This window comes from Megalops cyprinoides, chromosome 11 (assembly GCF_013368585.1).
Source record: "Megalops cyprinoides isolate fMegCyp1 chromosome 11, fMegCyp1.pri, whole genome shotgun sequence".
NCBI lineage: Eukaryota > Metazoa > Chordata > Actinopteri > Elopiformes > Megalopidae > Megalops > Megalops cyprinoides.
The window spans coordinates 5,530,197-5,552,897 of record NC_050593.1 but is presented as its reverse complement, the minus strand read 5'-3'; the positions used below and the strand labels follow the sequence as shown (position 1 = coordinate 5,552,897).

Genomic DNA, 22,701 nt, shown 5'->3' with positions numbered 1-22,701 from the left:
GTCACTACGGTTGAGTATGCGCGCTGACTGCCATACCAACGAACCTGGCTCTTTGGCGTCGTGGTCAAAGTTGCATGTTTGGTACCCCGTAGACCCGGGTTCAAGGCCGGGCGGGGCGACTGCTCTCGCCCTTCGCTACACACACACACACACACACACACACACACACACACACACACACACCTGCTGTCTCTGTCTCTTTCTCTCACACACAAACAAACACCACACATCCGCCATCCCTGTCTCTCACACATACACACATGCGCAGTTGTACATGCTGTCTGCACCACTGGTAGTGGATCATGGGATTGACATGAGCAAATGTCATATCAGGGCAGCCAAACTCTGCAATCCAGCAGGTTTTCCAGCTCTGTCTAAACCTCCAGAACTGTAGAAGGGGTTCCTTCTAGACATCATTAGTGGAAGCAGGTGGTTAAGGTCTTGGCTCGGAGTGCAAGTCTGCGGTTACTGCGGCCATCCATGACCATAGGGTCGAGTCGAGTGGGCAGTAAGGGCTGTTGCCTAGCAGCGCTGTACCTCTGATTAATTGGCTCTCCCTCTCTGCGTCTGCCTCTGCCCTACCAGTGTTTGAACCTGACCCAGCTGCTCCACTACTACGGGCTGAGCCCCGACTCACTCATCTCCCCCACCACCTTCACCTACCTGTGCCCTGCCTTGCTGTACCAGATCGACAGCCGCGTCTGCATCCATCACTACCACCAGGTGGACATCGCCCACACGGCCCTGGAGCCCGCGCACTCAGGTGAGGACATGCTCTTCTGCTGCTGCCTTCTCCTAGTCACTAAACAGATACACACACATCCTACATACCTGAGCGTAGCTGTGGCCAGAGCAGACAAGAGGAATGAAGGTTGTTTGCCTCATCATACTACATTCAGTCTCCTGGGATCAAAAGCCCTTTTCATATGTGTTTAACAATGTTCTAGCAGCGCAAAGCCCTGCACCATGTCTGCATTGGCCAGCGATGCCCAACTGCCCTAAATGGCTTCTCATCCAGCAGGACGTGAGAGTGCGATCCTTTCTGGGTTTGCGTTTAGTGGGGTGCGCTGTCACTCTTAGTAGAGTGGGACGGACTGGGAGATCTGTGGGATTAAAGGACTGGAGAATAGTACTGAGTTTTGTTTGCTTAGGAGGCACATGTCCTGACAGACTGAAATAAAAAGTTAAATTAACATTGCGCGAAAACACCCTTCTCAAATAATGCTCCCTCAACATTGTGGCGCTGATAGTGAGCCACAGCACTGCAGAAATATTCTCAGAGTTTGGAAGGGGACAGGCAGGAGGCTGGCGCCATTGGATAGTGGCTGGACACAGCAGTGTTAGACGCACATACTCACGCCCTTTGTGTGTATGTTTTTAGGATTATGAGCAACAGAGTCATCACTGTGACTTGTTTGTCCAACATTGTTGCAGAAACATTAAGCAGTTTGCAGTACAAAGAACACACTCGCCCATTCCATTTGCCCTGGAACTTGTTGCAGAAAGGGGCAGTTTATTTGGATGTTTTGCAGTGCCTGTCTCCTGTCACATGCTGCCCTATCAGAGGGCCGGAGGAGTGTGTTTTCCTGTGACAGCGTTCAGAGAGGATACACGGTGTCACCTTACTCTGTGCCAAAGGTCATAAAAACCACCCTGTGATCAAACGTGTGGTTAACTATTCACCAGAAGCCACATTTGGACCAGATGACTCCTTTCCAAAACATGTAAGCTGATTTAGATTATGTGACTTGGATTTGACAGCAGCTCCGCAGAGTTTTTCTTTGTTTTTAACTCTATGTGCATCGTGCATAGTAAATGACCTTCTACCAGACATTGGTACATGATGTCTTTTTTTTCCCACTGTTTTTTTTTTGCTTTGTTGAAAACCCATTTCAGTCTTTTCCAGCTTCTTCTTCCTTTTTGTCCTCCAACAGTGGTTGGTTGAGGTAGTTGTATACTACTACTTAGCAGCCTTCATATACATGGTTTACATTTGTAATAGTACTCTCACATTATATAGTTATATACAACATTATATATTATATTAATATATAGCAGCACTGTGGTCTAGTGGTAAGGAACAGGGCTCGTAGCCGAAAAGTTGCTGGTTCGATTCCCCACCGGGATACTTAACCCACAGTTGCCTCAGTAAATATCCAGCTGTAATAACGGGTAAAAATTTAAAGCTACATGTATGTAGATCAAGTGTCTGCTAAATGACAATAATATAATTCCATATGCTGTCATGCACTGATATGTTTGGGCTTGTATTTGAACAGTAAACACTGCTGATGAGCCCGGTGCTGTTCTAAAGCAGTGTTCCACCAGGGTTCTAAAACCCTTTCAGGAGTAGCCACAAAGAGATCAAAAGTTATCAAACTGGGGGCAATAAAGCCATAAAAATAAAAAGCAGCTTAACAAGAACAAAACAAAGCTGGAAGCCTAATAGCCTGGAGGACAGCGCTCCGTGACAAAGCAGCATCGCGCACGATATAAATGAAGGCTTTCAAGGCCCCCACTGACAGTTGAATCTCCCCATAGGACCTTCTGCACGACTGTCATTTGTACAGAAAATGTCTCCTGTCAGATTACAACCATTACAGTCTCACATTCATAAACCCTAATATGTATTAATGTTGTCTGTGGCATTTAACAAAGACAAATACTACCCCGTTGTTTTCCTTTGAGAAATGTCGGAGGGGGATGGAACACGCGGTGAGAGAGGGGAGAAGGCAGTTTTTTGAAGTAAAATGTGGTCAAAAGTCAATGATATATATATATATATATATAATTTTTTTTACGGCCTCTCTTAAAGGTTGCGTGGAGCAAGGTAGTTGGTGTGGGCAGGTACCTGAGCTGTCCCAGCTCCTCTCAGAGGCAGAAAGAACTTGTGTATTTGTGCTTCGTTCTGCTAGTGGGGGGAGCATAAAAGGGCTTTTAGGAGGCCACTGCAAATTTACCAAGTAGGTAGAGGCTATAATGTAATAATTGTAATTTTTTCAAAATCAAGCAACAGCAATCCATTTCAGTCCATTACTTTGATTTTTGAATGCTGTCCTTTGATTTCTTCTCTTTTTATCTTTCACTCTTGAGAATTGGGATTTAGTGGATGTCCCTATCTCTGGCTAAACTGAAAATATTCATCTTTTCAAGCATATATTTTCAATGTACAGCATGTTAGCTGTAAGTAAAACTAAGTAGTTTCATAGTAAATTCTAGATCATGTTAGACCCAAATCTGCATGTACTCTTTGCATATTTTGACTTGACTTGTCTGTACCACACACCCCTCCTAAACAGGTCGAGCGAGAGTGGGAAAGTTAAGGGCGAAGACTGGCTAACTGCATTGTACTATGCTGAGCAGATACTATATATTTCCACTCCCTAATAGAGTGTGATATTACTACCATTTATCTGTTCACTTTACAGCATTCAATCCAGCCTGTGCAGCTCTGTAAGTAGCTGAAAATGGTTTCTTTTTGTAGAAGAGCAGGGCTGATTTTGTGCCAGTCCCCGCACATACTCTTGCCCTTTCCTGTAAACCAGGCATGCTGACCTGTGGGCCACAGCAGTTCTGAATCCCCACATAAACCCCCTAATTAAGAAAAACTAGTGAAAAAGCATGCCAAGAAAGTTGAGATAGGGCCGTCCAACTCCAGGACTGTTTTTCCCAAAGTAATTAGCTTCTCTTCATTACCGTCCCTGGCTCATTTCTGATGCTTAATCCTCAGCGACGCGGCCGGGACCTGCTTGGGCCATACAGAAGCACACCCATCATGTCACGCTGCTGATGTCGTTAACCGAAAGCAGGAGACCCTGCTGGGAGGGGCTGGGTAATCGCATGGCAGCAGGGACAGGGACAAAGAGGCAGAGGCACGCAGAGGGGACACAGATAATGGCTCATCAGTTCCCCGGCCATTGCCACAGCATCTCGGAGGCATACAGCGATGGCCGGCTTGCCGGGAATTGCCGTGCCTCATTTCCATTCTGCCAGGGGGGCTTACCGAAGACTATTAAGCAAAAGGGCCACTAATCGTTTTTGTTTTTTTTTCCCCTCTCCGCCAATTAAAATGTTCAAATGGTGCGGAGTGCCCTCTTCCCAGACCTGGCCTGGAAAACGGCGTAATTGGAAAGCTTGTGCAGGCTGCCGCTTCTCTTGCTCCCTGAGAGTGATAATGAAACGGGGAACAGTTCAGTAAGCTGAGAATGGAGGACCTCTAGTGCATTTCCCACGATTCTTCTTGGCATTTTAAAGCACGCGGGGGCAGGTGGCTCGGTCCCAGGTGAAGTAAAGCACAGAGAGTGGCGGTGCCGTAACGAGGACAGATGCAGTTACCAAACTCACGGCTTGCAGGTAGGCGCATGAGAAGGGAGAGAGGAGCAGGGTTGTTTCAGAGGAGATCATAAGCAGTTGCAGCAGGTCTTTCCAATTAAAAGGAACACGTGCTAAGCTCTTGCCAGGAGATGGCTCACACTGACACAGTGGTCCTGTGGAGTACCAGTCAACACCTGTGGGCTCTTTTGGTTGTTTAACAATCACAGGATCAACATACCCAGTATTTAAGCCATGAGGTTTGGTGCCCACTCCCCAAGCTCAAATTCTGCTAAGGAGCTTTACTTGAGTTCTATTTTAGTCCATCCCACAGTAAAGGAGCCACCAACTCCCTGTGGGCTGTGGATGAGTTGACCATATTGTCAAAGGTGGGTTTTAACCCTGTCTTTTTCCATAGAGAGAGTTACCATGGACAGTGCTTAAACCTTCCTGATTGAGGACCCTTCAGGGCATGCGTTCTTTAAAGGGCAGCAAGAGCTGTGAAACTGCACAACAATTTCTTTCACTGAAACCTTTCACTATAACCACAGATGAAAGGAAAGGGGCCTGATTGGTCAATAGCTGTCCATCATTGAGCTCTGGTTGGCCAGACTCTGCATCCGGTGAGAGCCCCCAATTGGGTGCAAGTAGAACTCTCTTATTTTTCTTTTTATTGGTTTTATTGGTTCTTTTTATTGGTTCTAATCTGGACAATATTCACAGTTCTGAATGTCCACTTCCAAGCACATAGCCTACCAATTGCTCACACAGTGAATTTCCTTTTTACATAGTCATCCTGTGTGTGGCTTTGTTTGGGAGTGCACGGTGATAAGTGTTAATTATTACAAAACCAGCTAATCGTCTCCAAGTTGTAATTGCTTTCTGAGTGCCTCTTTTTGGCATCTCCCTTTTTTGATTAGTATTCCCTGGAGCGTCCGCAGTGCTGTTTGTCTGTGGCTTACAAAAGGCTTTGTGCCGTTTGGAAATTGAAAAGGGGAGGGGGTGGTGCTTAATGGTTTTTAATCTCCCAGCTGCGAAATGCTCTGCAGGAATTCATTCCACATAAGAGTGCACCACGATGTGAGGTTTCATTGTCCAAATCCCACAAAAACCAAACACAATATGTGACTAAATCCATGGGCACATATAAATGAAATACTAATAACTGGATAATGTGAACATTTATGTATTGGTTACAGTATAATCAAACTTTTGTATTCATGTATAAAATGGACTGCAGTCTGATAACTGCCTGTATTTGGAAGTGCTGCCATGTTATGCACTTAAGCAGTGCATGCCCACAAGAGGAGCATGGAAATGTCAGTGGGCTCATAACTGCAGCTCCATGCTATGCAATAAAGTGGAGTGTGCAGTTGTCCAGTATGCAGTTACGGGGAGTTTGCCATGTGTCATCGGGACAGCTCTGGCAGCGGTGGGTTAGGCCCTTGTCTTATTTGTGAATTCCTTGATCCCCTGGTTTACTGTGTACTCGATAGGGCAGACCCCTTATTAAGAATCTCAGACAGTGCAGGTATGGGCAGAGCAAGACTGATGTCCTCAACGGGGGCAGATTTTGGAGATACCCCCCACCTGGGGGGTGGGATTGAGAGGGAGGGCCTGCCCTGCTCTGGGGCAGAGCCTGTATTTGAGGATGGGCGTCTCTCAAGGCACAAAGCTGACACCATCGGTCACATAACAGGAAGCTCAGAGTGGAAACGACAGGAATGTAGAAGACCAGACTGAAATGACCCCCGCAGTGACCCTATGCCCTGATGACAGAGGACACTCGTGACTAGGGAGTGGCTGGTCGGTCCGTCTCGGCGTGATCAGGAGGAGAGGCCAGACAGAGCCAGGCACCGGTCACATGACACGTCAGGCAGGATCGGTATTGTCCATCAAAGCACCACCGCTCCGGGCCAGTGAGAAGGCCACATCTCCAGGACTCATGGGTAAATGCCACATGGAGAGCGGGTCAGCATACTGCGACAGCAGAATTGCGATCTCTGTTCAGAGAACATGCCCTGCAACAATGTTAGGCTGCTGCTGTGTGCCTCTGTGATCTGAGACCCATTGTTCTGAGCCTCTGGCACTCACACAGAGGGAGCTAGTGTTCAGCGCATTGACAGATAACCTGCCTTGTGTGCATTAACCCAAAGTGTTAGGTTGAAGTGTTTGCTTAATGTTACCTCATTTGCATTGTGTAGACTAGACCGGAACAGTCGTAGCCATGCAGCTGACTTACAGCCTGCCCTTTGCAGTTAATGCTCAGTTCAGTAATTACAGACCATATTTTTAATGGGGGAAAAAGACGTGTCATGAAAGCAACAATGAAATTAACTGGCCGGAAGACGATGGCAGGGAGCAATTACACAAGCTCAGCGTGGGCTGTAGTAAAACGCTGCTGTTGTTCAGGTGGCATGCGGGTGAGAGACGCTACGCTTTCACTGATCTTGAGAGTCCTCCTGCAGTTTGGATTTTACGCTGCATTTGGCGCCAAATGTTAAAAGCCTGTTGGATCCGCCTGAATCTTCCTTGGTGGATTTGCGGCACCCCGCCAGCGTTTTCGTACGGCAACGATGTTGTGTTGCAGCATCATGCAAAACGGCAGCTGCTTCCAAGCCCATCTCTGGACTGTCGCACACGTCGGCGTTTCGTTTCGGAAAAAAAAAACAGCTTTTCAGTCCTCTGCCGAAAGAGCGACGCAAAGCAACTTTCCACTAGCTCTTCTCCTGTCCCCGATCCTCGATGGGAGAGAGACAGGAACGTCTTTTAAATGCAAATGAGAAGGATCTGCATTCTTCCTCTGGCTGCAGATGAAAAGCTGGAAGCAGAGAGCACTCTCTGCTGTACAGGAACTGTAAAGTGATTGAGAGGGGAGACGTGCATTGTTTTGCCAGCCCCGGAGGGTTGCATTTAAGAATTTTGATAAAAGAAAAGGACTACATTTCCTCTTTTTTCCAACATTATTGCATTTGATTTTGTTTGATTTGGTGCTGATAGAGAGATGCTGATACAGTGCCATTTTAACTGACTGTTAAAAGTGAACAGAAATGACACTGCTTTTTCTTGAAATCTGAAGACTGCTATCTTATTTATCTTATTTACTAAGACTTTAAGACAGCTTTTTGGAAGTTTTTAAACACTGTAAACACCCATGTGCATCAGTTCCTTTTTGTAGCCTCCTCAGGGTTTCCTTAGGGAAAACAGACTTCTGTATTTCATTGTGTAGCAGTGTGAAACTTTCATTTGTTGGGTATAGTAAGTAATATGGTGCGTATGTCAATATCATTCATTATTTATTGAGATGAGTGGTGTGTGCTGGCTCCCACTGGTAGCATGGTGGAGTAACTGCATCTGTCCTCTCCCTCTGCAGCATGGATCTGGGTGTGGGGCTTCGTGTCCATCACCATCATCAGCCTGCTGTCCCTGCTGGGTGTGGTCCTGGTGCCCATCCTCAACCAATCATGCTTCAAGTTTCTGCTCACCTTCCTGGTGGCGCTGGCGGTGGGCACGCTGAGTGGCGACGCACTGCTCCACCTGCTGCCCCATGTGAGTACTGCGTCTCACCCACTGATCGGTCAGCCTGTATAGCTGACGATGGGAGAGTGGGGCTTCAGGAGCCCCATCATGGGTGGAGCTACCATGTACCACCCATCATCAACTACTGTCCACAGTGTAGCCAGGATGATTGTTTCAAATCAACAGCTCACTGATCATTTATAATTACATTTTTCTTGCAGGCACTCTTATCCAGAGCAATGTACAAGATGAGTACATGTAACTTTACATTTTCATTATTGACATTGAGTATAGTCCTCTTCTTCAGAGCAACTGCAGGGTTCAAGCACAAAGGGCATCCAACAAAGGATGACAGAAAACATTACACAAACAAGGACATCAATGATACTGAACATAATAGTACCTAAAACATGGTAATGCGTGGTGGCTCCACCCATTGTGAGGGTGAGGAGCCATACTTTTGCCACGTACAGCTAAACCTCTTCACGATCGTGTCAGATTGCACTTCCTTCAGGGGTGAAACAGTGTTTGCCTCACCCCCACACACACTGCTAGCAACCATGGGGTCAGGTGGCCTTAAATAGAGGAACAGCTTCCATTTGGCTCTCTCTCACACATTTGGATAGGTTACTGAGCCCGGCTGGGTGTCAGCGAATACGCTCAAAAATAGGACAAAGCCAGGAAGCTTGGAAATAGAGATGCACTCAGAAATATATATTCTACCTTGTTTCTGGTGTCATCTTTCCTTTGTTTTCTATTATCTGTACCAAACCAGGGTTTTTGTAGAAGACAAACTGATTTCAATTTCATGTCATCTTTTCTGGAATGTTCTGCCAAACCCCTTGATGATTAATACTGACAGGTCTGTTGGAATTGGGTTTAGTGCATAATAGCATGATTGCCAGGAATCTGCAGGTCTGGTTAACATGGACAGCAAACACAGGTTCCCATGGTCTAACACAAGAGGTCATGCTCAGTTGTACTGCTCAGACTCCCAAGGCTTCACCTCACCATCAGCAGTGCTTTTGCAGAACATAGTAACGCCTCTCTCTGCCTTGGCATGCAGTCACAAGGCCAGCATGATCACAGCCACAGCCACTTGGACCCAGAGGCCGACCTGCTGACCGCATTCGACGGGGTTTGGAAAGGCCTGACCGCCCTAGCTGGAATCTACCTGCTCTTCATCATTGAACACTGCATTGGCATGTTCAAACACTACAAGGACCAAGGGGTGAGGCATGCAGTTGTGTGAACACTCCACAGATAATGGCATGAGATATTGTTGGGACTAAGCTAACAAGCTTAGACACTATAGAGCAGGGGTCTCCAACACGTCCCTCGCGAGCTACCAGTAGCTCGCTGCCTGCTTTTGAGTAGCTCGCCAAAAGGTTCAAAGATTATGTGCAAAAAAATTTGACAACGAATAAATGCATCCTGGAAACCTCTTCCCATTTCAATCCAATCAATTACACAGATGTCCCACCCCCCTCCAACACAAAATGATATCAGCTGTCAAGCAAATAAGTTAGGCTACTGTCAAGTTTGCCAACACATCGTCACGTCACTTAAAATGTAGGCTAGTTTCTGAGGTAGCTACTGAGCTAAAGCAAGGAGTTCGGAAGTGTTAGCAAGCCGGTTTAGCTTATAAAATAGGCAGATTTATGATGAACAAAGAAAGTGGCCAAACATGCTATTTGCATGATGAATGGGAACGCCATTTTTTTTTTCCACGAATGTGAAGGACAAGCGTGTGCCTCATCTGCGGTACCAGCGTTTCAGTTGGTAAAAGATGCAACGTTCAGCGCCACTTCAGGGACATTCTAAAGCCCTTAACGTGAAAAGGCTTAACGTGGCTTAATGTTCCAAAACAGCACTCAATGATCACCAAATTTCTCTCGGACATGTCTTGTCATAAACACTTTCACCTGTTAAAAAATCAAAACCGAAATCCTATGAATATGGACGTTATCTTACATTAAGCGTGTTCCTCTCTATTGACGCCCATTATAAGGAAAAGGCTTAATGTAGCTTAATGTTCCAAAACAGCGATCAATGATGACCAAATTTGTCTGACATCTCACATCATATTCACGTAGTAATGTTTTCTATGTTTTCTATGACTTTGATGTGAATTTAAGATGTTTTGATATATAATGTGTGTGACAGAGTGCTGTCATTACGGTTGAGTATGTGCTCTGACTACCAAAGAGCCTGGCTCTTTAGCGTTGCGATCAAAGCTGCAGTTTGGTATCCCGTAGACCCGGGTTCGAGGCTGGCTACGGTGACTGCTCTCACCCGTCGCTACAGTGAGCTTGTCACTTTGAAATTTGAAACATATGGATATAGAATGTACGTTTGACATGCTATTAATGTGAATTTAAGATACTTTTGATACAAAGTGTGAGCTTTGGATATTGACATTTGATACATGTATATACAAAAAGTAGCTTAATTCAGCTGTTTAATGTGAGTGTTTTGATACGTTATATGAATAAGTGTGAGTAATATAAGACGTGATTACCTCCTGGCCAATTTCATTTTTTCAAAGTAGCTCTCAGATGAAAAAAGGTTGGAGACCCCTGCTATAGAGGGTAAGCTAATGAGTTTCCCTAAGACACTACAGGGGGCTAAGCTAAGGAGTTTCCCTTAGCACTTTAGGGGTTAAGCTAACATGTTTCCCTAAAATATTGTGAGGGGCTAAACTAGTGAGTTTCCCTAAGAAGCTAACACATATCCCTAAGCAGAGGTGGAAAACCCCGGCTTCAGAAAGTAAAAGTTCTGCAACGTATTTGTTCCACCCATGCACTACACCAGCTGAATTTAATTAGCACAACTCTTCAGCCAGGTAGAGGAGCTAATTAGTGAAATCACCTTGTTTAGTGAATGGTTAGAACAAATACATGGTAGGACTTTTACTTTCTGAAGTTGGGATTTTCCACCTCTGTCCCTAAGATACTGTTGGAGCTAAGCTAACAAGTTTCCCTAAGTCACTGTGGGGGATGCGCTATCATGTTTCCCCTTATGTATTTCTTATTTATTTACTCCATAGATACCCTTATCCAGGGCCACCCGCACAGCTTCCATTTTACCTAATATCCATTTATACAGCAGGGTATGTTCTGAGGCAATTAATTATCCGGCCTGGCGCTGATAATTAACTTCTCTGTGGGGCGCAAACCCCTTGCGGTTTTTGATGTGACCTGCAACTGTCCCAGCACGGCATGGTATAAACTGCAGTTTTTACAGCTGATTTGTTGTACCATCTATTCCCTATTCCAGAGCATCTCTTACACATTCATTTTTTGCATAGTATCCATTTTCATCTGAATATTTACGGAAGCAATTTAGGGTCAGCACCTTGCTCAGGGGTACAAACAGCTATCATGGAACTGAACTCACAACCTTTAAATTACAGGTCCAGCTCTGTTTGCATACAAATTATTTACACCAGTGCATTTAAATAATACAAATCTAATACAGCTAGTTATTGTTTTAGCATTTTTATTCCATCATGAAATAGAGCCAGGCAGCCTTATACTCTCTGATTTATTGCACATAACTCATACTTACATGTGACAACTGTCTGAATGCAGATGATCAAAGTCTGCATTAGTATGCAATATGTGCGCATTGTCACAGTGCATAACGCAGTCACATAATAAACTGCAACACAGTGACAAAGCCGGCTCAGTCCTCTCTGTTTTTTCCTTCTCCCAGGGGAGCTGGTGCAGGAAGACAAGGAAGGACGATGAGGGGAAGATCGGGAGGAAGCTGTCGGACCACAAGCTCAACCGGCGCTCAGACGCCGAGTGGCTGCACCTCAAGCCGCTGACCGCCGATGGTACAGTACCCCCCCCCCCCCACCTCCTTCTATTCATGGACCACTTTTGAATCCTCGAATCAAAAAGCATGACTGCCTACACTTAGCTGAGGCACTGTTTGTGGTGAGGAAAGAAAAAAAAAAAAAAGGTACAGGCCATGAGGTTTTTGTCAGGCTCTTCCTGGCTCTTCGGGTTCCTGAAGCGTTGGAACGTGTCGTACATTTCCTCTGTCCTCGCTTTTCAGACAAATTCAAAGGAAGTAAAGGAAGAATAAGTAAATGGAAACGTAAGGTCAATCCTGTTTTATGTGTGTGCTTTTGCAAAGAACACAGAGCTTTAAGACTGGTCTGGCATGCTGTTTTCCATTCTTTTTTTGAATACAAAAGAAAAAAAAATGAATTATTTTACTTACTTTAGTAGATTCTGTTATCTTCTGATGCATTTGTTAAACTGCTGTGTGAAAATGAGGAAGGGGTTTGACTCGACCACTGTGCGAAGATGACAAGGATGTGTGGAGTTGAACTTGCAGCAGGGTGATTTCAGAATTTTAAACCCCGCCATTTCTCTGTTGCCAGGGCCTGACAGCTCCATGCTGTCATGCGACAGCAAGCACAACAACACCCAGCTGACGGAGCTGCAGGACCCGGAGTCTCCCAGCAAGAGGCCTCTGTCTCCCACCGATCCCGAATACGGCCACCGGGGTGTGGGCTCCCCGGCCGTGGAAAATGGCAGGAAGGCCAAGACGAAGAGGCATGGTCACGGCCACTCTCATGGCCACTCCCATGGCCACGCCCACCACAACCACTGTCACTCGGACCAGGAGATGAAGGATGCTGGGATAGCTAGCATTGCCTGGATGGTCATCATGGGAGATGGCATGCACAACTTCAGTGATGGTCTGGCAATAGGTAAGACCCTCTATTTACAGACTACAGGCCTACATCTTAGAGTACTGCTTCTTTTTATCATCGGATATCTTTATGAGTCATGTCTCACAAGTAAATGATATTGGGGAATGTTGCTATTATAGATCAGAAATGTGTGCATGCTGGTATCCTACAGGTATGTAGCTGTCTGGGATAAATACTGGGGTCTGTGTGTGTGCCGGAACACTGACATATGCTTACTGACATACTGTTTTTCAGCTCAATACTTATTCAGTGAGTTATAGGCTGTTCAGTACTTGTTGTTCTGTAATTCGTGCTGTTCTCGTTGCTCCTGCAATTTGCATTTAATGTAGCGTGCCATTATGGCTTGGAAAGAATGTCTGCCAGATAAGTACAGACTGACAATAATAAGAATACTTTTAATTTTGACATTCTCAAATGTTGGTAGCCTTAAAGGTGGTGTTGTTGATAAAGCTGTGCCATGTGTTTGCCAGGTGCCGCCTTCAGTGCCAACGTGACGGGAGGCATCAGTACGTCTGTTGCCGTGTTCTGTCATGAGCTGCCCCATGAGCTGGGTGAGTGCGCCGTGCCCGGCATTTTCAGGGCTTCCCCCTTCCTCCCCAGTGTCATTACAAGGGGTTCATGGCATCACGACTGTAGAGGACACGAGGGCACAAGCGCACAAGTTTGAGGAGGAAGACCGTCAGCCCTGTTATAATAACCATTTTCAATTTGGCTCAGCTTCAAGGCCACGCCAGTACTCCTCCACCTCTGGAGACAGGACACATTGTGTATTCCTAGCAGTCTTTGCTGATCAGCTAGCACTAATATTGCTATTCGTACTTCATTTCTTTGTTTCATACTTGTGGCTGGGGATGTAAGTGTTCACATTCCATAATGTGAGTGGTGTTCGACAGCGAATGCCCACCGTGAGGCTGTGTGTGTGTGTGTGTTTGACTCTTGAAGCACAGGTGTTGAGTGAGGAAACAGAGAAAAGTGATTGGTTCCCCCAGTCTCAGGGGCACATGAGTAGGGAGAGGGAGACCGTTCCCAGACTCAGAGGGGGTATCAGTCGTGTAATTGCGAGAGGAGAGTGACCGGGCTGTGTGCCATAGTAAGTAAGTAAGCCGTGTCCAAGCCCAGGTGGCTCATAGGCCTGGATGTTAAGTGGGTCTCTGCTGCACTTGTAGTTAGAAGTGTGCCCGTAATGACAGAGCCACAATCTGCTGCAAGGCCATTACCTATAATCCATCACTTTTACTTCTGAGTGACCGGCAGAAAGGCCACGGTCTACCCACGGGGTTAATCCCATAACCTCCCATAGCATAGCCAGTGGAGATTCTGGACACAAGGCCACTGAGCCATGTGGGTTAGGTGGGGTGGGTTGGAGCAGTTGCATTGGAAGGTGGGTGTGGGGTCCCTGCCATGGGCCACCTGCCGGGGGTCTCTTTAGCTGTGATTGTGTCCGCCCGAGCACGGAGTCATTAATGACCCGTTAATGACATCGTATCCCGGATGTGCTGTCCCTTGATGCCCCTTTGCTGAAGGTCACCATCATCGGCATGCAAGGATGAGAGAGTAGCACTTTCTTCTCACAAATAGCTAACGCTCCAGTAACTTTTAACACACACGAGAGTGCTCTTAGCTTCTCATCAGTGTGCATGTGCAATCACATGAATGTGAAGTTTAGTCGACCATGTTCCGTTTTTGGAAGGTAATCACGTATTACAGGTTCACAGATTTTACAGTCAGTTTGTAACCCAGAGTGTTTTTATTTCAGTGAAAAAAGTTCAGTGGGGTGAAAAACACTGCCCCTTGCTCATGCTCTCCTCTTCACTCACACATCCAAACGCTCAAAGACCATGCAATTCTGGGAGCAAGTATGTTAATCACATCCACACACACAAATGCAGGGCACTTCGATTGACAGTTTTTCTATGCAGCCATATCTCGAGGACATCGTTGTTGAATATTTCACGTCTCTGAGCTTCTGTGCACAGCGTGGGTGAGTAATATTCACTGCAGGCAGTGCAGCTCTGGTAGCTGATGGAGTTTTGTACCTTTGGATTTGAAGGGATGTTAGCTGTCAGCGCATGCAAGCCTGCACGGGACAGACTCGATTAAACAAAGCGCATTTTCCACATATTTTCTGCTGCAGTTCCGTGTACCTCTTACCTTTTCAAGTATTCACACATTGTCTAACAACAGCCTGTAGAGACATCTTACAAACCTAGAACAGGTCTACTTCATATTACATTCAGTTGGAATAATATTATGTTCACACACAAATATGTCAAAATCTTTGCTGAAATAATATTTTTTAAACATGAATCATCACTGAATCATTTTAAAGGATTCTTGAAGATTATGTGAGCTGGCCATTGGCCATGTGTCTGGTATCGCATTGTGGATGCTATAATAGATAATAATAATAGATAATAGAACATGATAATACTTCTTTACAAACATACTCAAGCATAGTCATAACATATGCTATTCTATATCTGCTTGTGAGGAGTGTGTTTGTAAGTGCCTGTAATGCATTCTGCCACATTAGATTTTCTGCCATTTTAAATTTTTTGTGATGCGCTTAAACAATTTAAGATAATGAACAGTTGGGCGGATTTGCCCGAAAATTAGTGTGAATAACATATGCCCTGCCATCTGTCAGATTTGTTAAATACAGATTCAGCTCTTTCCAATTGGGGCCCCCTATTTGTAGAACTCTGAGCATTTCTGAATAGGATTAAATAGAGACCAGGAATTCTTCCAGCTGTGCACAACTGCAAATGGGTCTAAAAAAAAAAAGAAAAACTGGAACTGTCATTTGCATGAAAATTGGAACTGTCAGTCGTATTAATTTAGCCATCTGTGGCATAATCACACATAATCGCTAAGTTTGTACTTTGTAGGGTGTTTAATTCGATTTGTATGAGACAGATCTGTTTAATTTGCTGTGAAGCTCTGACGTGGATTGTGATGGGGGCCTCTCGTGTCACTCAGACAAAGTAACGCAATATTTTTGATAGCACCAGATGCATCCTGCGTGATGAGATGTTTGACGCTGACGCATATAGTGTGTGTATGTGGAGTGTGTGAGAGAGGAAAAATACAACAGACCGGGGCTGACTTGGAGGAACCAACAGATGACAGACATGTTGTGTAACCAGCACAGAGTTCCCATTAATTTTAATGTATGTGTGTATGTCGTGGAGAATTATTGTGTGTGTTTGCACCAAAGAAATGCAGTAGTGACTCCACCCCTTGAGACAGGTTCGATCACAAGACTGACGATCTGCAGTCATAATCGTTTGTACATATTTATACTATACATTTACACTCATAGAATCCTTTTTTGGAGAGCCCAACATCCTATGATGCCCCTTTGACTAACTAATCAATTCAAGTCTGTTAAGTAGATTGAAAGTGACATAGTGCCTGCTTGCTTTTTGTTTGTGGTTGAGGGGGCGTCACTTGACCCACAGCTGACCCTAGACTAGCAGAAAAGGGCAGAGAGCTTGTCAGCCTCCTAGACCGTGGGGGGTGGGATGGAGGCAGAGTCAATGGGGACAGTAAGGCGTCGTTCTCGGAGCTCCTCTCCGCCACCGCGGTCTCACCTCCAGCTTGTTTAATGAGGCAGTTTGGCGGCGCGCTCAGAAAGTGACAGTTCCTCAGCGCTAATGATATCTCCTGTCAGCGAGGCTGATGCGAGGAATTTCTCAGTTGATGAATGGGCCCGTGACCGCCTGCCAAATGTTACTTTGTGAAAGCTAAGTAAATACTCAACAGCTCGCTCCCCACGTCTGCCTGCCTGCCTTTGTTTTCGTTAACTTTCGCTGTCAGGTTCCGTCTCTCACCCATCCCCCAGCAATATTAAACTGACAAAACCCCACAGCACGTACGGCTCACAGTTGTTTTCAAGCGGCACACAAAAAGTTGAACTTCTCTTAAAACTTTTACGCAGAGTGACACTGGCGGAAAATGACCACTGTGGTCTAGCTTATGGTGAGTGAATGTGATTTTTCATTGTTAAGATGTGCCCTTAAAGTAATTTCATTCTAAAAGGTTAATGATAGTGCCTAATGCTTTTTGAACAACAGTTCTTTTCCACAGCCTAGTGAACACGAGACAGGCATTGATGTCAAATTTTCCATGATTCATCATTTATCTCATGCTGGTTCAATGTCAAAACATGAAGATCGATCTGTGTGTGTTTCCAAAAGCCGTCTTTATGAATTCACATTTCAGCATTCTTTTTTGTCCTCCCATGTGTACTACTAAATGAAAGTAAACTGCAACTAAATGGGAATAAAATTTAAATACAATTAGTCTTAATCAGATGAAAGATAAAAAAGTAAGCTCGTTAATGCGTATGAGAAGATAAGAAGTCTTGCTTAAGTTTTTGCCTCTTTGTGAGTTTTATTATGCACAAAAGCAATGTAAATCTATTCAAGTTTTCAGATAAAAAGGAACAACTACATGGTGTGTAATATATTATTAATGTAAGTTGTAAGATTCTGTTTTTGGTTTGCAAAGTAGATACCCGTGTCTTATTGACCTAAATAAGTTTAATCATGCATTTCCATGGATACATCATGTTTCAGGTAGGTAAAAGCCCATTACAGGATTTACCTTTGATCGTTTGATTGCAAGTGTAGCCCATAGTCAACAGCAGTCAGTCAAAAGTATATGAGGTAGATCTCATGTCCACAGTAACAGTGTTTAAATGCCTTGACGATCGGCTCACTGATTTTCTTTATTCTAATATAGGAAGATTTAAAGCCTTCATTTAAGCAGTTAAGCTGATTTGTATCACACATGGATTTTCCACAGTCTCTCTTGTAGGTATGTCGTCCCCCAGCCAGGGGGGACTGTAACACTGGTGTAACACTGATTTCCTGGAAATTTAAGGCAAATCTGGAGTTTGAAGTGAAAGGGCCATGTTGCTTTCCCTACTGTCCAGCGGCTGGGAGAGTGTGATGTTCGGCGATTTTTATCACACTCACTCTTTTGACAGATGCAACGGTCACCGGTGGGGCTGCCTCTTTGCTTTTCACAAGACAGCCTCCCACTCTTAGTGCGGTGATACGATAAGGGGTTTGTACCCCACAGAGAAGTTAATTGTCGGTGTTGGGTTGGTAAATTATGCTCACTGGCACGGTTATGTTTCCGTGGTGTGCCAGACAGGGACAGCAGAGCAGGTGAAGACAAAGGCTGAAGACCTGCCGCTGGGTTAAGAGCCGCGCACTGCTTCATTGACTGATAGATGTGAAAAGAGCCTGTTAAAATGCTAATTTTGGTAATCTGCAGGACTGCAGTAAAGTCAATTTTTCCCAAAAGTGAAGTTCCCTTTTCTGTACTTTGAATTGAGGCCATTTTGCAGAGTTTGCGGAACTCGATGCAACAGTGTGTGTGTGTGTGTGTGTGTGTGTGTGCGCGTGTGTTTGCGGATATGTAGTTTCTTTTTTAAGTGATTTAGAACGGTATATATTTTCCTCTGAATCTGTTGTGTGCAGCACAGATTAATTTCACATTCAAATATTCTGTGGCTCCCAACATCAAACATCAGAAAAATCAAAAGGCTTCTTTTTCCCCCTAAGCACTGTATGAAACTCCTGTTCCTTCTATGTAAAGAAGCACTCGCTGCAGAGGGATCATCCTTCACTCAAACTTTCAGGCAGGAAACTTAATATCAAGGAATCGTTATTTTTATGCCATGTTCTCAGGCTGTCCTTCATGAATATTGACGAGACAGAATAAAAGTGGATTTTTTGGTATTGTTGGTGAAGTAACAACATTACTATTGTTGTACTAAATGATTAATCGTTTAGTAATGTTAGGAGAACCAGGCTTCATATTGACCCCATACTAGGTAGAGCTACCAGAACTGCTATCAGGCACTGATTTGAACCAATTAAAAGACTTTACTCTTCACAGCAAAATAGTATGGTTTCAATTTGTTAGTCACTGACAGCTTGATAGCCCCACACATTTTGTGGTCCATGCAGCTTCATTGTCTGATTGATATTGAGTAGTGACCTCATGATAGAATAAGAAAAATACTCATTTGTCCCTATCAGAGATTCTTAATACATGGACCAGATAGTCACCTGGGCACATTTCAATTTGAAACTTCTGTCTCTGAATTGTTGAAGCTACAAGCTTTCTGAATTTCTGGTTTGCTAGCAACATTCTTGAAGGGATATTCTCTAAAACAGAACATCCGTAGTCAGGAAGTGAACTCAGTCAGCACTCAGGCTTCCTGTTACCCTCTGGAGCATTCTACAGGCATGACAGGAGGAACGCAGGATCTGAATATCTGGTAATAATAGAGTATCTGCATCCCTAATCTATAACTGGCGTAGTGATGCTAGGAGGCCCCAGTCAGGTGCAGACAAGGCAGCGCAATGTCTGTGTTTTCTGCCGCAGGCGATTTTGCGGTGCTGCTGAAGGCGGGGATGTCGGTGAAGCAGGCCATCGTGTACAACCTCCTGTCAGCACTGATGGCCTACGTGGGCATGCTGATCGGCACGGCGGTGGGCCAGTACACGCACAACGTCACCAGCTGGATCTTCGCCATCACGGCTGGCATGTTCCTGTACGTCGCTCTGGTGGACATGGTAAGGCTTCTCTTGCTGCGGTGGCACTGAGAGGTGTTAGCTCTGACCTCTTGCTGTTACTCTCTGTGGTCTCCTTCCTCTGTGAGTGCTGGCAGTGAGAGCACCAACATAGCTTTGTTCAATGGATTTTTTTATGTGGTTGTCTTTGTAATTCGGGTAGCAGTGGAAAATATTTGCCATTTTTATGTTAAGAGATGCTCAGTTCCTGCTCCTACTATGGCTAACATGACCTACCATGCTAGTTCCATGAGTTAGGGTATAAAGGATATATGTAGTGAATGGTGTCAGCTCTGCTGGCTTTTCTGTCCTCTGCTGGTGCTGAGGGTAGGGGTATGCAAACTACAGCATTTGATTTTGTCTTTTTATGATGCTCTGTGTAAAATCGACAAAGGCCTTGTCATGCTGGCTTTTTAGAACAACTTTGAAACATGGTACCAGCTGCTTCCAGCTCCATCTGTCCAATAATGTACAAGGAAATGTATGTACGGCAAACTCCTAATGCACACCTCCAGAATGAAAGACCCAGAATGGTGGACAGAGAGGGAGAGAAAGTTGGGAGGGACAGATTGAGTGAGGAGAGGGAGAAAAAGGGAGACAGAGAGGGGAGGAGGGACAACAGAAGGAGAAGAAAAACAAGGAGAGGGGCACCTCATAAGGAGCATCTAACAAATTTGACTATGGCAAACGTTGGTCTTGAGGGGGAGGTGGACAAACAGACAAAGCCAGCCTGAGAGAGCTGGAGCCCAGCCAAGCCCCTGTCCTTTGTGAAGGGAGCAGATAAGCGCCCCCTGCCCCTGCAGAGCCCCTACCTCCCTCCCAAGAGACTTCACACCCCTACCTCCCAGATCCCGGAGGGCTCGGATGTGTGGGTCTAGGCTACATTCACGATCGCCCACACCTCCCTCCTGAAGGCACATTCTTCCCCATGTGCCTGCTTCGGCGACAGCGTGCCCATATCAAGGCCAAACACACACTTGGAAAGGCATTGAAACTGTGCCATCCCTCAGCTCCTGAAAACGAGGGTTCCGCTGGGTTTCTGCGACCGAGCTGCGAACGTGCAGACACTGAGGTGACAGCCCTGCCTCCATCGCACCCGGCATTTATTCGGAGGCAGAGGGAGCCTGTCTGGCGGCAGACGCCTCTGGCCCGCTGACAGGCTAAAAAGGCTGGCACATAAATGTCACCATGCTGGTGTGTTCAGCCACTGCCTTTATCAACCTGTCACAGTGCCTCCAACCACAGTCAACAGAGCGCACTGTGCTTTTACTGTCCCTGCTGTGGCCAAGGAAGAGTAAAGTTCATATTAAGATCAACACCACGCTCAATGTGTGCTGGCAGCCACTGCAGCAACCCATTTATTTGTAAGAAAAGAGATTATTTTTACATTCCTTTTTGTCCCCCACTTAAAAGCCAGTGAGATTCACCTGGTCTACTGGTCGACAGTGATTCACAGACTCAGGCTCGGGAGATATTAATTTATACCATTTATGATGACAGGCTAATTCTTCAGCGCACAGAGGCCAGCTGCAGGTATGTGGGCAACACCTTGAGCCCAAAATGCAACAGGAACAAAAGGCTGTCAGGGGACAATTACAGGTGATATTTACAAATGGCACACCTTGTGTCATTGTGTCCGTGGATCAAAGGAGGGTGCAAAAATCCCGCCTACGTCCCACTTCCCGCGACAGCAGCTTTAACGATAAGTCTATCAATTCTGTCCTTGCTCCCACTATGATTTAGAGACTCTGGGCACAAGGCGGCGGGCATGATGCCAGTCTGTCTTGACATCTGTGAGGTGACAGGGCTTAGCAAGGATAGATTCGCGACCACAGCCCCAACGTTGTTTAGGGGCCTGGAGAAATGGAGGAAGTAGGGATGGGCTAGATGCTAAGAGCTGAAAAATCTGCCTCCGATTATATGACTTGTGACTTTGTATTCAGTCCTGCAGGGGAAAGACAGACACTACAGACAGGAGAGGAGCCACGCTGAGAATTAAGCCTCTGTAACAGCAACAGAGATCTACACAGGAAGGGACTTGGACAGCCAAGCTGTCTCAGAAACAGAATGCTTAAGAATAAAATTCTTACGAGAAAAAAATGTCCTTCCGTACATCCCATTTTTACCCCCCTTTCAATTAAAAGAAGAAAATTGTATTTGAGGAAAGTAAAAAGCACATAATCATTTCATTAAAATGAGAAAATTCTGAAGAGAACGAATCAAATCGTGCAGCCCAAGCAAATTCAAAGTCCCGCCCCCCTGTAGAGCAATCTGTCAGGTGATTGATTTGCCTCTTTGCTTTTATCTTTGTCTGTTTGGTCAGATGAGGCAGGACAGGGAAGAACCATTTCCTGTTTCTTTTTTTGAGCAATGAAATTAAATGATCGTGATAGATCAAATTAATCTGCAAAACCAAAGATCAGCCCCCACAACACAAATTGCATTAATTGCTCTAGGGTAATCATCACTGCAGAGAGGAAGACATGAACTGAAAAGTTCAGTTCCTTTTTAGAGAATACTACAACAGAAAATATAAAAAATGAAACTTAAAACAAACACAGCAGCAGAAAAAAGCTACAGTCTTGACACAAAATACATAATGTACCCAAAGTTCTCACTGCAGGCAAGTTTTGACATGAATCCCACAGAGTGCAACATGTCAGAAGTAGAATTCGTCAGATGCGATGAGGACAGCGTTTTCCAGCAGCACTGAAGTTCCACTCCCAACAGAAAGGGCAGAGTCCGGTCTCTTCCCTCAGCCAGCAGACAAGCTCCCATTGGTTTGTTCTCCAAGCTGGCCAATAATCGGCTTGCTGTGATACGTGCTTCATCGGACGCCAGCCCCCACCTCCATGGTGGGTTGCAGGAATCTCGTTAACACAGCGCTGATGGTTAATGAGGCAAAGATCAAGCGCCAAGATCTGATGATAGAGTAAGGGAACAAGAACAGCCTCCAAAGTGCTGCGTCGGGATCCGGACAGAGATAACTCTGCATTTTTTAGGGGGCCACAGAGGGAACTTGCACAGCACAGGAAGAAAAAGCGGTGCCCCTCTGCTGCAAAGTTTTCATTTTGCCCAGGATGCAGGTTTCTGATAATTAAAGTGGCCCTTGCAAAAGCTGATAACGTTTAGTTAGAGAGGCCGCATAACATGTCACCATTCATTCCACTCCAAAGTCATACTGCCGTAAATCTGTTCCGGAGGTCCAGGCTGAGATGTGGATTTGCTGGTCACAGAATGATAACAGCACATTTTGCCTGTGTGGTGTCCTTTCCTTATCTGGTCATTGGCTCATTTTCAAATGGCATTTTCCTGTGAGTGCCATACAGGTGCATCATGCAGTTTACTTTTAAAAGGCATACTTCTACCCAAACTCAAACCAGCGGCACCAAGGGGTCAGCACAAGTCTGCTCACCACGTACTGGTGTCAAAATATATTATCATTTAACTGGTCACAATCTTATGGGTTCACTACACCAATCGGTAAACAGCTACTCCTTTACACACTTAGTATGTTGTTTAAGTGTTTTGAACATGTAACATGCC

The 22,701-nt window shown here is 45.3% G+C and overlaps 1 protein-coding gene across 3 annotated transcripts in view; it reads left to right on the top strand.

The window, feature by feature from the left end:
* The window catches only part of slc39a10 (solute carrier family 39 member 10), a 44,143-nt gene that overhangs the window by 20,981 nt on the left and 461 nt on the right, over window positions 1-22,701 (top strand). For all 3 annotated transcript variants that reach the window (XM_036541242.1, XM_036541241.1, XM_036541243.1), the window contains 7 exons: window positions 586-763; window positions 7,685-7,860; window positions 8,897-9,061; window positions 11,548-11,671; window positions 12,227-12,559; window positions 13,033-13,113; window positions 18,968-19,158. In XM_036541242.1, coding sequence (XP_036397135.1) covers window positions 586-763; window positions 7,685-7,860; window positions 8,897-9,061; window positions 11,548-11,671; window positions 12,227-12,559; window positions 13,033-13,113; window positions 18,968-19,158 — 1,248 coding nt within the window. The remainder of the gene's footprint in view (window positions 1-585; window positions 764-7,684; window positions 7,861-8,896; window positions 9,062-11,547; window positions 11,672-12,226; window positions 12,560-13,032; window positions 13,114-18,967; window positions 19,159-22,701) is intronic.